Source organism: Neomonachus schauinslandi, chromosome 5, assembly GCF_002201575.2.
Source record: "Neomonachus schauinslandi chromosome 5, ASM220157v2, whole genome shotgun sequence".
Taxonomy (NCBI): Eukaryota; Metazoa; Chordata; class Mammalia; order Carnivora; family Phocidae; genus Neomonachus; species Neomonachus schauinslandi.
In genome coordinates this window covers 112,520,144-112,535,404 of record NC_058407.1, presented here as the reverse complement: position 1 = coordinate 112,535,404, position 15,261 = coordinate 112,520,144, and the positions used below count along the sequence as shown (strand labels likewise).

The 15,261-nt window shown below is 47.5% G+C and overlaps 1 protein-coding gene across 1 annotated transcript in view; it reads right to left on the bottom strand.

The window, feature by feature from the left end:
* Window positions 1–2,666, bottom strand: part of MKX (mohawk homeobox) — a 59,709-nt gene extending 57,043 nt beyond the window's left edge. The window contains exons 1-2 of the mRNA XM_021686527.1: window positions 2,479–2,666; window positions 538–697 (exon numbers count right to left, since the gene is read on the bottom strand). Coding sequence (XP_021542202.1) covers window positions 538–697; window positions 2,479–2,666 — 348 coding nt within the window. The remainder of the gene's footprint in view (window positions 1–537; window positions 698–2,478) is intronic.
* Between the last annotated feature and the right edge of the window lie 12,595 nt (window positions 2,667–15,261).

Below are 15,261 nucleotides of genomic sequence, written 5' to 3'. Positions count from 1 at the left end.
CTTGATCTTTAATACGGGTACCTAATATTGAAGTGCCTTTCTGCATGGTTCTCAAAGTTTCATCCAGGGTCAGCAGCTTTAGTATCATCCTGAGAACTTGTTAGAAATGCAAAATATTGATCCCACCCCAAACCTACGACTGAATCAGAAACTCCGGTGTGGGGCCCAGCAATGTGACTTTGAACAAGTCCTCTAGGCTATTGTGATGCACACTCAAATTTGAAAATCACTGCAGGGAGTCCCATCTGTACCCATCAATACAGGGCACACGAGTCCAGATTCCCAGACACCTTTTCGTAACTCTCAGTTGACTTTTCACTGCCCTCCCTAACAAAACACCGTGCAGTCCCTCCTGAACCTAGCACGAGCACTGAATTGATAGATAAGATTGAGAGGAAACCCAGAAACTTCCTACAAGCCCTCAGCATCCTCTGTGGCAGGAGCCAGAGCATCAGGACCGGCCTCCACCAGCCCCATCCTTCCCCAGCGGGAGGCGCCAGGTGGAGATCCGCGCACACACGACGTGGGCGCGGTTACCTGCACCAGCGTCATCTGCGAGCCGAGCGCCAAGAGGATCTTCTCGGTCTTGGTGGGGTACGGGTTGTCACGGTGCTTGTAAAGCCACTGCTTGAGGGGCCGCGCCATGTCTTGCAGAGCCTGCCGCTTGTGCCTCACCTTCCCGCCATTCTGCCTGGCCCTGGACACCGGGAGAGGAGGAGGAGGCTCGGGTGAGCGGCGCCGCCTGGCCGCTGCCCCCAGCATCCCCCCACCGCTGGACACCTTTGCGCCCGCAGCCGCCCGCCCCCGGAGAACGGCCGCCGCGCCCACGTCCGGTTCTGCAGGGCGTCCGGCTCCGACCGACGCGCCCGCCCCGCGCCCCCAGGCTGAGGTGAGGCAGGGAAGGGGGCAACACGACTTCTGGGCGCGAATACCCTTCCCTGGGCGTCTCTCTTTGAAATGGCCTGGTTGTCGCAGGGGGTCATGTGGCGGTGACCGACACTAGGTTTATCTTGAAAGGGGGGCTAGCTTGGAGCGAGTAGCCAGGAGTTAGAGGTTTAGGTGACGATGGTGAAATGATCTGAGGGAATTTGTTATTCAGGCTATAGATCTGCGCAGCAGGGCTGTCTCCCTCTCCTCGCCCGCCTGCGCCGGCGCCCTGGAGTGCCTCTGGCTTCGTGGGCCGGGTCAGGCTGCTGCCAGCTCTAGGGAACTCATGCCTGCAGCTCGGGGCTTCCCGTCGCCCGTGGTCAAAGGAAAAGTCGCCCACTGGACGGCGGGAATAAGGCAAGGGATGATGGCCGTCCCGCCGCCCTGGTTCTTTCCTTTGATCCTCTGGAAAAAGGGGAAACTTTCCAAGCAAGTGTTTGTGGAGGAAGGACGCAGAACCTTAAAAACAACAACAACAACAAAAACCCCCACCGCTCGAGGGGCCTTTTCCCGACTGAAGGGAGAGTTTTAAAAGTATGGAAAACTCCGTCCGTGAGGAAAAGCACATTCAAAGGGGGAAGGGGCCGAAGCAGCCTGGAGTCCGATGCTAGGCGCTGCGCTCCCCCGCGGCTCCGGGAGGTGTCGCCGCGCGGCCGCCGGCGCGCCCCACCACTCGGGGAGGCTCGCGCGCCTGCGCCGCAGCCTCCAGGACTTTTGCCTCTTTAAACACTTTGAAATGCAACTCCATCCGAAAGGACTGGTAGTAACATTTTGAGGAAACCTAATCTCTATTTTCCTAACCAACAACGCCGCAGAACAAGCAGCTGATGCAATCTTTCAGGTGGAGACTGCCAGGACGGCTGCCCCTCCCCCCGCGGGGCGCTCAGGGAGCCGCCGCCACGCCTCTGCAGCCGGAGCTACTGGCCCACCCGCGAGTTCTCGCTCCCCAGCAGCCCCTCACCCGGCTAGACCGAAACCCGGCCCGGCAGGCCCGCGGCCTCCCCCTCCGGGCTCGCAGCGGGCCCAGCCGAACCGCGCGCGCGCGCGTCCGGGGCGCCCTGCGGAGAGCCGACCTTGCCAACACCTTGGCCGAGGCGGAGCGAGCTTCGAGGCCGTGGCGAGGCCCTATCGTGACATAAGAGGGGAAGCCCACGGGGCTGGCCTGACCTGGGAAGCCCCGACTGCTTGGCCCTGCCCTGTTCCTAGGCATCCCGCTCAGTCCTCTCCGCCTCGCTCTCAGCCGCGCGTCTGCACCCATGTCCGGAGAGGGGCAGGTAGCCCCCTACCCTGAGGTCCAGGTATCAGGGGACTGAGGAGCCGTTCCACGTGTCCTCAGTTTCCAACAAGCCTCTTTTGAGCTATCCTGATGAACCGATTCCCCAATATTTTGAGAAACTAATGCCTTAAAAAGACAATGCATGAGACCTGCCCTCCCGGGAACTCTGCGCCCCTAACCCACTGGCCCCGGCTGCCACTCGCACGCCCGTGCCGCTCACCGCTCCCACCCCTCCGGGCTGCCCGCGGCCAGGGGTCCCGGGTGCGTGAGCGTACCCAGTTCTCCGGTGTCTCAGGCCGAGGTTGTCCTTGAGGGGCGGGCCGTCCGGAATGCCCACCTCAGGGCGGGCGTGGGTACTGTCCAGGACGCCACCATAGGGCCGGCTGCCCCGTTCCCGTTCCGCAGCACCGCGGTCCTCAAAAAGCACGGCGCCGCTGAGCTTGTTGAAGACGATGGTGTTCATGGTGCCGGCTGGCTGGGGCTCGCCGCGCGGCCGCAGCGCCTCGAGGCCTGGCCGCTGGGAGCTCCGCAGGGCTCGGGTTCTAGGAGAAGAAGATGCATCACGTTACTCGCTCAGTCCTCACATCCCTATTCGTCCTGAGCCCCGGGCTTGGCCGAGGCTCTGGGCCGGGGAGCCGAGGGGAGGAGCGGCGCCGCCGCACCTGGACAAGGGACCCCTTGCCTCTCCCCACTTGGCTACACCGCTTCCCCTCTCCCCCCAACTCCCCGCACGCTCCCGGGACATGTCCCTACCCTCCTCCTTGCCCTGGCGATCGAGTTCCCAAGGAACCTCAACCAGGAATAATTTACCTGCGTAGGCAAAGGAAAGTAATTCCTAAACGAGTTCTTTTCTTGGTTTTAATCTGGAAGAACTGCACTCGGGTTAGCGGAGCGGAATATGCGCGCGCGGGGGGGGGGGGGTTGCTCTTCAGTCACAACGGAAGTCTAAAGCATCTCGGAGCTCCCACTCGGGTTTTAAGGAGGGGTTGGAAGGAAGGGAAAATTTTGGGTAATATGAACAACTGCATCTCCATCCAAGTCCCGGTTAATGAGTCCCAGGCCACACCGGGATTCCGGGGATTTTCATGTTTTCTAGATCCTGGATGGTTTGGCTGAAACCAGTGTTCTAATTCCGGTTAAGGTCCCTCGGGGTCGGGGTGAGGGCAGGGAAAGTTAGCTGACTCCGGAGCTAGAAAGTTAAGTGGCGTCAGGGACAAATGCACCACATTGTCTCCCTGGCCCGGAGTCTTCCTCCCATCCCCCAGCCCGCTCCAGGATGCGCAGGGTCCCGGCAGGTCAAAGGCGCCGGAGTCCCAGGCCTCGCAGAGCCCGCTGTCAGTGCTGTCCTCTTCCGCAGCGCGGGTGTGAGCCTCGAGCTCGGAGCCCTTCCTCACCCGCCCCTTTCTCGGGTCTCGGGGAACCATTTGAGGTTGCATAGGTGTTAGGAGAGGAAGGAGGCATCGCGGTCCGCGCACCACCGAGCCTGCGGCTGCCATGGTTAATGAAAGCTTTCAGCTCACCTCCCGGGTCGCGGCGGCCGGGAGCCTCTGGCTGTAGAGCGCGGGCCTCAGGTTCAAGTCCGCGCCGCCGCCGAGCAGTCGAGTTACCGCCCCCATCACCCCGCCTCGCGCCTCGGGGTAGCTCCTGTTTCTTCCCAGCCGCCTCGGCACTGCTGCCAGCGCCCCCTCACCCCGCCCCGCCCAGGCGTGGGCTGCCACACCAACACGTACAGATCTCCTGCCTCGCAGATTGCCCACACTTACCAACGCCCCCTGCCCCGCCCTCCAGCCACCGCAGCAGCGGCCACGGGCGACATTTAGGGCCGTGACCATAGCGATTAAGCGACAGCTACCGTCAGTATTCGTGGGGAGGTGAAGTCAGACTTCCGCTGGCTGCCCGGTATACCGTAAGGCTGAGTCCTCCCACGCAGACAGGTACGTGTCTGGAGTGTGCACACAGCCTCGCCGGAAAGTGTCAAAGCAAATTTCCGTGCTCGAAGCCCCTGTTCTAAGGTCAGGACTAGCCTTGGTTTTGTTTTGTTTTGTTTTGTTTCTTTTTTCTTTTTAAATCAGTGCGCTTAGTGCTTTGCGTTCATGCTGCGTTATTTGTAAAACACACCCTTTTCCAGTCCCACAGTGTTTCCCCACCCCAGTCCTGTCCTCCCATATTCAACGGCGAGTTTTTCTTAGCGACTCCGCCGAAAGGTTTGCTATACCGGACCCTTCCCGACTGTCCCAAGCCCACACACAGATTGCAACCACGGACACCCGTAGCGGTCTGGGTCTGCAGGCAGCAGGCGAGGTGGGAGGGGGCTGCAAAGGTCCGAGAGCTGGGTCCTGAACGGAGGGGTTCGGGGGCGGGGGGTGGGCGTGTGAAGCGCGGTTCCTGGCCCTCACCCGCTGCCCAAGCGCAGTGCCCAGCGCCTCTTCTCTGCTCCTGTACTCCCCCACTTACCCTTACCCAAACTCACTCCAAACTGTTGCTTGGGGAGATCCCCTCCCTGTGGAACTACCCCGCCCAACGCCCGCGAAGAATTTTAAAGGCAAGGAGGAGCGGCCAGGTGGGCTTCCAGGCTCCTCGCAGACCCTCGGGCCAGCCTCGGCCACCACCAAGGCGCGTGCCCACTGGACCTCGGAGGGGGGTGGGGGAAGGGCGGGGAGAATGGAGGCGCCGGGGGGCAGGGGGGGAACCAGCAGCTCGGGAGCCAGAGCGAGCCTCGCGTCCCGCGGCCCGGAGCAGGGACGCCGAGACCCGAGGGCTGTACCTGTGGCGGTGGGGCCGGCGGCCGGCGGCAGGGCGGCTGGCTCTCCCGCGTCGAGGCTAGGCGCACTCCCATCCCCGCCGCATGTTCTCGGCGCGGGCTCCAGCGCGGCTCACCGCAGCCACCGCCGTCGTCTCGGCTTTATTTACCCAGACGGGCGCGCGCGGCCCGGGAACAGGAATACCGAGGCCTTCTCATGTTTCTTGACTGCCCGGCGCAGCCGGCGAACATCCTGCGGGCGCGGTATCCACGTTCCCGGGCCGGCGAGAGGAAGCCTCGGCACCCACCCGGCCGCGGGGACTGCTGTTAACCCTCGCAGATGAGCCGCCGTTGCAGGCGCCGCCGAGGAGCCCCCCGGCCCGCCCAGTCTTCCCCAGCGGGGCCCGGCTCTCAGATCCGCCGGCCTCGCAGGCGCAGAGCAAAAGGGGCTATTTCCTTCGCATTTAGGGGAGAAATTGGAGAAGCCGCAAGTAGCGCCCGGCTCGGGCTCTGGGAGCTGAGAGGCTGCGGTGCAAATCCCGCGTTTTAGCTGGCGGGAAAGCCGGAAATTTAACCACGCGTGGCTAGGCACCAGAGAGCATTGCGTCGCGCCCTTTATTTTCTTCGAGATTAGCGGGAGTGAAGTTAGAGCTCGGGTTTGTGCCTATAACGCGCGAGCATGTTACAGGAGGTGCTTGCGCCCCGGGAGCTTCTTTTCTGGTGTCACTGGGCTTCTGAGGTCCGGGCTGTGTCAAATCCAGGCACACGTTCACCGTCCGAGGCCAGCGCTGGAGAGGCTGCGCTCGCAGCGGGACGTAGGGGTGGAGGGAGGCGAGGCTAGGTGCCCAACCCACTGTGCCCCAGGTAGGAAAGAGAAGGCGAGCCCTGGGCCAGGGAGCTGCATGGAGGAAGGGGGATGGAACTTGGAAGAAGAGCTGGGACACAGTGCAAGGAGAGAGAATGCCTCTCAGATTCTCTTATTGATGATAGTCCCCTTTCCACCATCACCCCAAATATGAGAGTAGCGAAAGCTGTGATTTAGGTGCAACTGCAAGCTCAGGGCTTATGGCAGCATTGAAGATCCTCAAGGCGCCGAGCACGAAGCCGCCCGCGTTCTCGCCTTGGGCCTTGCCGCCGCAGCGACACCTTCATCTTTTTATAAGAGCGAAAGTAGATTTTCCCAAACCTGAAAGTTAGGGCATCATTTGTCCTTTTCTCCTTCAAGGTGGCTGGCCAACTCTGCGGCAGGGGTCCACCTAAGCATCTTCCTTTTATGTGGCCTGGAAGTGGTTAAATATTTATATATATTGAAGCTATTATTTCCAAGACTAATCACACCTTTGAATTTTCCATTATATTATCTCCCAAAATATGCGACGGCACACCGGGCAGTGGCACAATCTAAAGCAGAAAAGGATGAAGGTTTAAGTTTTTGCGCATTAGGCAAATATTATCATTTGATAACATTTCCCAATGTCCTTGTTTTCCTTTATTGTATAATTTGCGGCTGGAGCGTTCGCATTTTGTCGTTGGCGCTGCACTTGACTTGCTGTAGTGTGAATTCAATATTCGCATCGGTCTACAGTCCTCGCTGTGGGATTTAAAGTCAGGGATACATCATAAAATTTCAGCCACAGACTTGCAGCCACTAAGCTTCACAACAATTGATAATTCAGAGGAAGAAAGAGACGGATTCTGTCCTATGGTCTCTATGACTGATGGTGGTCACCAGACATTATAATAAAATCAGCTGTAAGACGCCCCTCTGACATATATTGTGGTCAGCTGTGCTGGGTAAAGCAACAGGCATGTATGTAGTTGCTTGCAATTTCATAGTACAATACTGACTCATGGAGCAATATGCTGTAATGGAGGCTAGCATAGGACAAATGCTGTTTTAGTCTTTACTGCATTTACACAATTTTAAAATGCATTTAGAGGACTTTGACTTGAGATATATTTACACGTAAGATTTGTTTTCTTAAAATCTGATATAAAATATACAGCGAAAAATCTTTCTGCAAAACATTTTTTATTTGGTATAGGAATAGCATACACCTTAGTTTTTAAGTCACTGAAAAAGTAATGCAGAATTACTTTAGATTATAGTTTAGTAATTAGAGTCCATTTTAAAATGAAAAAAAAAACAGTGAAGGGTTGATTTTAAAATGAAATAGTATGGAGAATCCCTCTGTAATATACAAATTGGCATGTATTTTGTGATAGACCAAAATTTTATTTTTGCAAGTTTCATCCTCTCTACAAGAGTAAAGTTTCTTCATTTTAACCCACAGTAGAGATACAGTTATCATTATCTTAAACTTCACCTTTTCTGAAGATGAATTTTACTGAGCTTCTAATGCTATATTCTAATCTCAGTATATGAAATGCTGTATTATAATCCTCAGAAGTAAACCCTGAAGTTTTAGAAAACATATCAGAAGATTTAAGAGAGTATGTAATTTGTGGGAGATAGCCATATGCAGGGAAAAGAAAAAACAGCTTAGGCCAGAAGTCAGAAAATTTGAGTCCTAATCTTAATTCTGGTTAATTTGATCTTGGTTTAGCCTGAATTTACTAACCTATAAAATGAAGATATTAAGTTTTCCACAAATTTGCCATATGCTATTAAGATTTTTTTTTTAAATGTGAAAGTAACGTGTTGCCATTGCTAAAGCTAGAAAAATGTTAAGTAAGAACATTTGGCAGAAATCTTAATTCATTCTATTAGACCTAGAGTGTAATTATAAATATAAGTAATTTTTACTTTCAAATAAAAAAAAGAAGTCTTTATTTTAAGCATTTTGATATTTTATGAAGGAGCCTGACATTTCAGAACAAATATTGGTTAAAGTTTTTAAAATAAGGATTGCTTTTAAACTTTCTTTCCTAGTTATTACTTATAGGCAATGAAATAAATTACAAAGCCAGGGAATGACTGTCACTTCCTGTCCAAATGTTATAAAATAGTAAATTTATGAACAAATAGCAGGTTCACCTCACACTTGGCCATTGTGACTTGCAGAGATACATGTTGAAGTGCCTAAGTGGAACAACGGAAGGAGTAGTGAAAATCACAGCTGCAGAAACATTGTGGGCAAACCAGGAGAATGGGGGAGGGGGGCTCTCCCAATTTCTCACAAGGCATTTGTGCTTTGTTTGTAATTTAACTTTAATTGCATAAATAATGCAGGCTAAATTCTCTGGGAGAGGGTCTTCTCCATAAGTTCACTCACAACCAAGGGATAGAGTACAAGTGAAAGTTCCTCTTCAGCCAGCTCCACCCAATCATGTTCCTGGGAGGCAACCACCAAGAGGTGGCCACTGCTGGTTTGATGTGTAGACTTTGGGTCTTTTTTCGCTGCGTTCATATACGTGAATGCAAACAAAACATTATAGTTTTGTTTTATGACCTTTTGAAAGAGATGAGACCATACTTATACCCTTGTATAAATGTACACACTCACAGACACCCAGAATTAAACTAAAACATGCCTTTTCATTCAACTTCATAGAGAACTTTCATATTAGGACATAAACGTGTAATTCCATATTTTTAACTGTTACATAATGCTCCATAATCCATTTAGCCATTCCCCATCCTCATTGTTGCCTTTTCAGTTTTCACTATTATAAACATTAAACACCCTTGTTTAGTATTATTTCTGCACATGTGTGAACATTTTTCCAAGAATAGCTACACCGACGTAGAATTGCTGGGTTGGAGACATGATTTAAAAATTTTGATAGATATTTCTAATTTCTCTCCAAACTGTACCCTCCACAAAGGCCCTATTTGCTGACATGCGACACCGCATTTCTTATGTTTGGATTTCATAATGTTTGCCAGTCTGATAAGTAAAATAATGTCTTATTGTTTGAGAACCCTTTCATTCGTTTATGAGCCATTTGTATTTCTTAATTGAAGAAACTTGCTTATATCTTTATCAGATACCTTGTTAATTTTATAAAGTCCTTTATTAATCATTTTTTCCATGATATATATGCTTTATATATTACAGATATGTTATCTGGTCTGACGTCTGCCTTTTGCCTATTTTGTTTTTGTCTTACAGAAGGTTTAAACATGAATATAGGTCAATAGGTCTGCATTCTCCTTTATGAATTCTGGGTTTTGTGTCTTCCTTACAAAGGCTTTTTTTTTTTTTTAAGATTTTATTTATTTATTTGACAGAGAGAGACACAGCGAGAGAGGGAACACAAGCAGAGGGAGGGGGAGAGGGAGAAGCAGGCTTCCCGCGGAGCAGGGAGCCCGATGCGGGGCTCGATCCCAGGACCCTGAGATCATGACCTGAGCCGAAGGCAGACGCCTAACGACTGAGCCACCCAGGCGCCCGGCTTTTTTTTTTTTTTTGTATTTTCTTCTAATGCTTTTAAAAAATTGTTTTCACTTGGCTCTTTAATCCTCCTGGAATTAATCTGTATATGTTGTGAGGTAGAAATCTAATTTGATTTTTTTTTCTTCTTCAGTTGAATAGCCAGTTATTCCTATGGTGTCTAATAGTTTTCTCCCACTGATTTGAAATTACTTTCCTGGTGTACATGGCAAATTCCTTTCCATGTGTAGGTTGGTCTAAGAAGGCTTTAAGAGATGTTGCAAAACACCCAATAGACTGTAATAAATTTAATCTTCAAAAATTTAAAACCATCTTGCGCTCCAAAGACTTCCAATATTATTCTGTTTCTAATTTCAGAGCATGTCAAGTACCTAAATAGTAATATGCATGGCCTGGTTATGGTTCTAATTTAGAAGGCTAATTCAATACTGTTCTAGGACGAAGTTGCCCTTCATTTTGTCGCCGTCCTGCTCGAAGCAGGAGAGCAGTTTCAGGCAGCCATATTCTCCAGAGTGGAGTACGGGCTGCACAGAGCTTTGCAAACGCATCACATAACCAAGTGGTAACTGATCACGAGCAATATAAGGTTATTTGTCAAAGTGATGAGTCCCTGCCATCCATTATTTGAAAAAGTAAAATGCATCTCTTTTTTCTTGCTCAATTCTTTATGGAATGTGAATGACTTTTTTTCACAAAGCAACCAATCAAGATGAGAACCTTCAATCTGATTGCATATTAGCCAATTTCACTCTGGACAAAAATGCAAATATTTTGTTGCCACCATTTCCTCAAAATGTCAGCTACATAAAAGGACAGACAGTCAGTAGATAATGTTTTTTTTTTTTTTTCTACTTCAGAGAGCTTGAGATAGGATCTGAAGTAACCTTGGGACACTGGTACCTCATCTCTTCGCTTAATTCCAAAATATCTCCAGTACCCACAACCAATAGTCACGGAGTCTCTACTCCATTACACACATGAAAATATACTAGATGCTGAGGTCCTGAGGGGAATCTGGAGAACATTTTGTCCTCAAAAGGTGCATTGAAATACAAGAATTTCTCCCAGGAGACTATTCTATCTTGAAAATCAATTTGTTTGCACATCAAAACGTGACCATTTAAATAAATATAGTGAAGACTTTTGATCACAAGCTAGTATGACTTGATGTTTGGAGCCTAATGGACTTCAGGTACTCAATTTAATTACTATATGTACTTCATGCTGTATCAAGCTTTCGGCTGACCCCCCACCCCATCCATCCTCCCCGCTTTCATTTTTATCCCGTTTTCATCTATGTGTAGGATATTTGAATAAGTTCATCAAAGGAATGCATGTGAGCAAAAGTGATGTGTTCAACTTTTGCTTAACCTGCTTAAAAAGAAAATGCTTGTCCTCCTCTTTAACTCTTCCCTGTTACCAAAGACTGGAACACGGATGTGGCAGTGACCCACATCTATTGATCAGATAACAACTCAAAGAACAGCAGAGCCACAAGATGAAAGGAACTTGGGGCCTCGAATGGACCACATGGGTGAGAGCTTCCGGGCCTGGGCTCAGCTAACTCTTTCTGGAAAGGGCCGGACAGTAAATGTTTTAGCTTTTGTGGGTCATAAGGTCTCTGTTCAACTCTGCCATTGCAGTATGAAAGCAGGCATAGGTAATGCTTGACTATGAATGAGTCAATGAATGAGTGTTGCTGTGTTTCAGTCAAACTATTTAATGGCCACACAATATACTTCCTCTGACTTTTTTCCCAGCCATTTAAATATGTACAAACTATTCTTGCCTCAGAGACAGAAACAGACCGCAGGCTAGATTTGACTGGAGGTTGTGTTTGCTGGTCCCCTGGACCTGGGCTACTCAGCTCTGGACTCTTATGAGAGACAAAAAGACCTCCCCTTCTTGAAGTCACTGTATTTTGGGGTTTCCTGGCCAAGGGAACTTAGCCTGTACCCTCCAGAATGCACACCTGTATAAAGTTACCACCAGTGGGCTTAAGCAAAGGGCTTTTTAGATGACTAGAGGCTTTCACAAACAAAGAGAACTGGAAAGGGGATGTAAAGAAAGCATGCTTTCTCCCCACTCCTCCTGAGAATGTGTTACATGTGTTTAGAGAATTAGCCTAATTATTTTTACAATATTTTTGATGCTGTTCTTTTTATATTTTTACCCCTTTTAAAAAAGGTATTGACATACCTTTAAACACAGTATTGGTGTTTGGGTTTTGATGCTTATTTTTTTTAAGTCATGGAAAAAGGTGATTAATTTATAAGGATTACTGTTTTCTGGCTCACCTCCTCCTGCCTCTCCCCAAAACCCCACAAAATTCCAACTATTTTTTTCATTGTTTTCTTTTTAAATCATCAACAGTAAATATTTATGGGACACCTGCATGCAAAATCCTGTGCCAAGAACTGCATAGAATTTGATTTAGAAGACATGATCTTTGCCCAGCTTATAAACTTAAGAAAGCCTGGGAAAACAAACATACCTCATCTAAAATGTTCTAAGGTGTCTGATATAAAGATTGCTTGAATCCAGTAAATCTGTAAATCATCTGTAGAAATGCATGAGGGAGCTTGAAGACGATAGAAGGGCCATTTTATGTGTCTGCTAAAAATTTTGTAACCATATTACCAACATCCTTCCCGAAAACATGCAAAAAGATCATTATTTCAGAAATTTGAACCTGATTGAAAAACAGCATTTTCACCTCTTACATCAGACTTTTCAAGTTTTATGCCCCAAACCTCTGGGTTTCAAGAGAGATTTTTAGGGCTTCCATTGAAAAAAAAAATACAGAAAGAGTAAACACACGGGTTAGCTCATGATCTTTCCTTCTTCCTTCCCTTGTCCAGGCCTTCCTGCAACCTGCCTCTGGCCTTCCACCTTACCCGCCTTTGGAAAACTGTTGAAGGGAGAGGAGGATTGGAGGAGAGGAGTTTTGTGAATAAACTTGTCATATGTGGCTGTGAGGTAATTCTTTTTTTTTTTTTTAAGATTTTATTTATTTGACAGAGAGAGACACAGCGAGAGCGGGAACACAGGCAGGGGGAGTGGGAGAGGGAGAAGCAGGCTTCCTGCTGAGCAGGGAGCCCGATGCGGGGCTCGATCCCAGGACTCTGGGATCATGACCCAAGCCGAAGGCAGACACTTAATGACTGAGCCACCCAGGTGCCCCCAGTGAGGTAATTCTTAAGGCTTGGAGAGAGAAGCCCCCACCGCTCCTCAGCTTGAGGAGACTAACTCTTGCCCAAGTGTCTGGGCCCCAGACCCCCCCAATTCCCACAGGCATGTTTGTGGGGGCAGAGTCAGGTCTGCACCTAGAGCTATGCAGTGATCCTAAGTAATTGATTAGCCATCTGTTTGTTTTGATATTCATTATCTTTGCTAATTTGATGCTGTCGGCTACCACAAATCCTGTTTAGAAGGGAGAGTGGGCTATACAAGAAAGGGAAAAGGAAAAAAGGTGTGTATGCCAGTAAATTGTGCAATCTAAATAGCCCAGAGTCTAGGATAAGAGAAGCCTTACAATACCCAGATGTCACAATTTTTTCCTTGGACCTGCAGTAGCAGTCAGCTCAAGACAGAATGTCCTAATATGGCTCTTCTGGACTCTTATAAATCGGGACATAATTACGGATTTTGTAAAAATATACATGATATGCACACAGCACTTACTACACGCCCATGTACTATTCTAGGCACTTAACTCATGTAAATCTCACAGCCACCCTCTGCGGTAAGCACCCATTAGCACCCATTTTGTAGAAGAGGACACGTAGGCATAGAATTGCCCTAAGTCAAGGGTTGATCCCTGGTGGAGCCAGGATTTGAATGCAGTCAGGCGAGTGCCTAACTATAACTCACTCCCTCTTTGAAGGTACCTAGGAAGGGTAGAGAGAAAGAACTTGAAAATACTTGACTGTGTAATTGTAGGCACAGCTAAATATGTGGTTGCACACTTTTGGCTCCTCACATAACAGCAGGAAATTCAATGCCAATGTGTTTGCTTTTCTTTCTGTATGTGACCTTTTTCCTAGGTGGGGAGCCGGTGGGATCTCAGTGTCACCTAGAATGTGACGACTTCCCACAGCTCCGACATCATGGTAAAAAGCTCTATTTCCTGTTCATCTTCGTGTGTGGGTTCACACTCAAAAGCCAATAAGTGCTGACTCTTCTGTGGCTTCTCTAAATCTGGAGAACATCCTTCCTACCAGGCGGTGAAGTGATTCAGCAATGGAAAAAAAACAAACAAACATGCTTTGGAATAGCCCCAGCAATTTGGAAATGTTGCTTTATAAGAGGAGTAGACACAGCATGATTGTAAGTGGCATATCTCAAGTGGGGTGAAAACCAGTAGCTTTGACTGAGAAGCCTACAGAGATGATAGAGGTTCATACAACGTCATGAGCTTCTTCTTGCTGTTTTGTCTCTGTTTTGTTTTGTTTTGTCTTGTTTTCATTTGTGATAGTTTGTAGGCCTGCCTCTAACATTTGTGTAGTCCAAGGCAAGAGTACAAATGAACGCCTACACACCATATGTCTAAATATTTAAAAGTTACAAATCAAGCTAAACCACTGTTCAATAAAATATGTCACATCCCTCTACCTTGACAACTGTACTATCATAAGGAAAAGTCGAAAACTATGTAAAGTTATGATTTTTGTTGGGAAAATATCAAAGACTAGTTGGTTTAATTGTTACTGCACATGTCTGGATGTTTTGTTGTTAGACTGGCAATGTTAGATGAGTAATAAAATGAAAAAGACATAAGTCATAATTTATTATGTATTTATTTAATGAAATTTATTTTTCTGGTCTTCATTTCAGTAAAAATCACTATATTATTATAATCAATATTCTCTCACAATTTGTGTTCTGAAAGAATTCAAATAAAAGGTAATTCTACTAAAAGTGTCCAAAATATATTGAATATCTGAAACATATGAATATATTTTCATCAAGAATATACATTAAAACAAATATAGAAAACTTTAAATTTATTTTAATATATATTATTACAAAATGCTATTTTTATTCTAAAATTCATTATATATAATATTCAAATAGAAAAGAAAAATTAATAATTAATGAATACTATATTTTAAAGCTGAAATTTTATTTAATATTTTGAAAAATTAATTTAGAATATTTTATATAAATAAAATTATTTGTTAATGCTAGTGTTCAAGGCACAGCTGGTTGTCAATGTAAAACATTCATTGGGAACCAATTTTGTGAATGATTTGTCTGTATCTGCACACTTACCAATCTTTGAGTGACATGAATTGTTTAATATTGCAAAATGTTCTTTTGCTGCCAGGCGCCACCATTGCAGAGATTTGCTAAACATTGAATACCTGCAGAACCATGTATTGGAGAAGCAAGAAAATGATGGCAGGCACTCCTGGAAAACAAATACTGCATGAGGTAAGGCTAGATAGCATTCAGGGAATTTGCTGAGGTGATTAATTTGTCTTTTCTCCCTGCTCTTGGAAGCAATGGTCACCTCCAATGCTCTTAGCAGGATAACCCAAACCTTTACAGTTTTTGGATGTGATCACCTTTTACTCTGAGGATGCACAGCAAACGATGTATAGAAGCATTTCTATGGGCCCTGAATAGCGTAGTCACGACAGCAGATTTTTGGGTTTTAAGTTGCACTGTGTTCTAGTGAGTGCTAAATCCTACACAACAGAAGCACCCTGTGTTCTTTAATACAGTTACCTGCATGCGTGTGTGTGATGGAGGTCCTTTAAAAGAAAGCTTCAGGGCAGTGGCCTTTTGCCTGGGTCTAAGGGTGATATTGGTCGTTTTGAGTGCTTTTCAATTTTTACGTATTTATTTATTTACATACTTACTTCTCTTTTTTTACTTTATTAAACTTGGGCCCTCTGATGAATCAAAATGAAATCACACTTACCGAAGCCTTTCCATCAGTGTATCCTCTGATG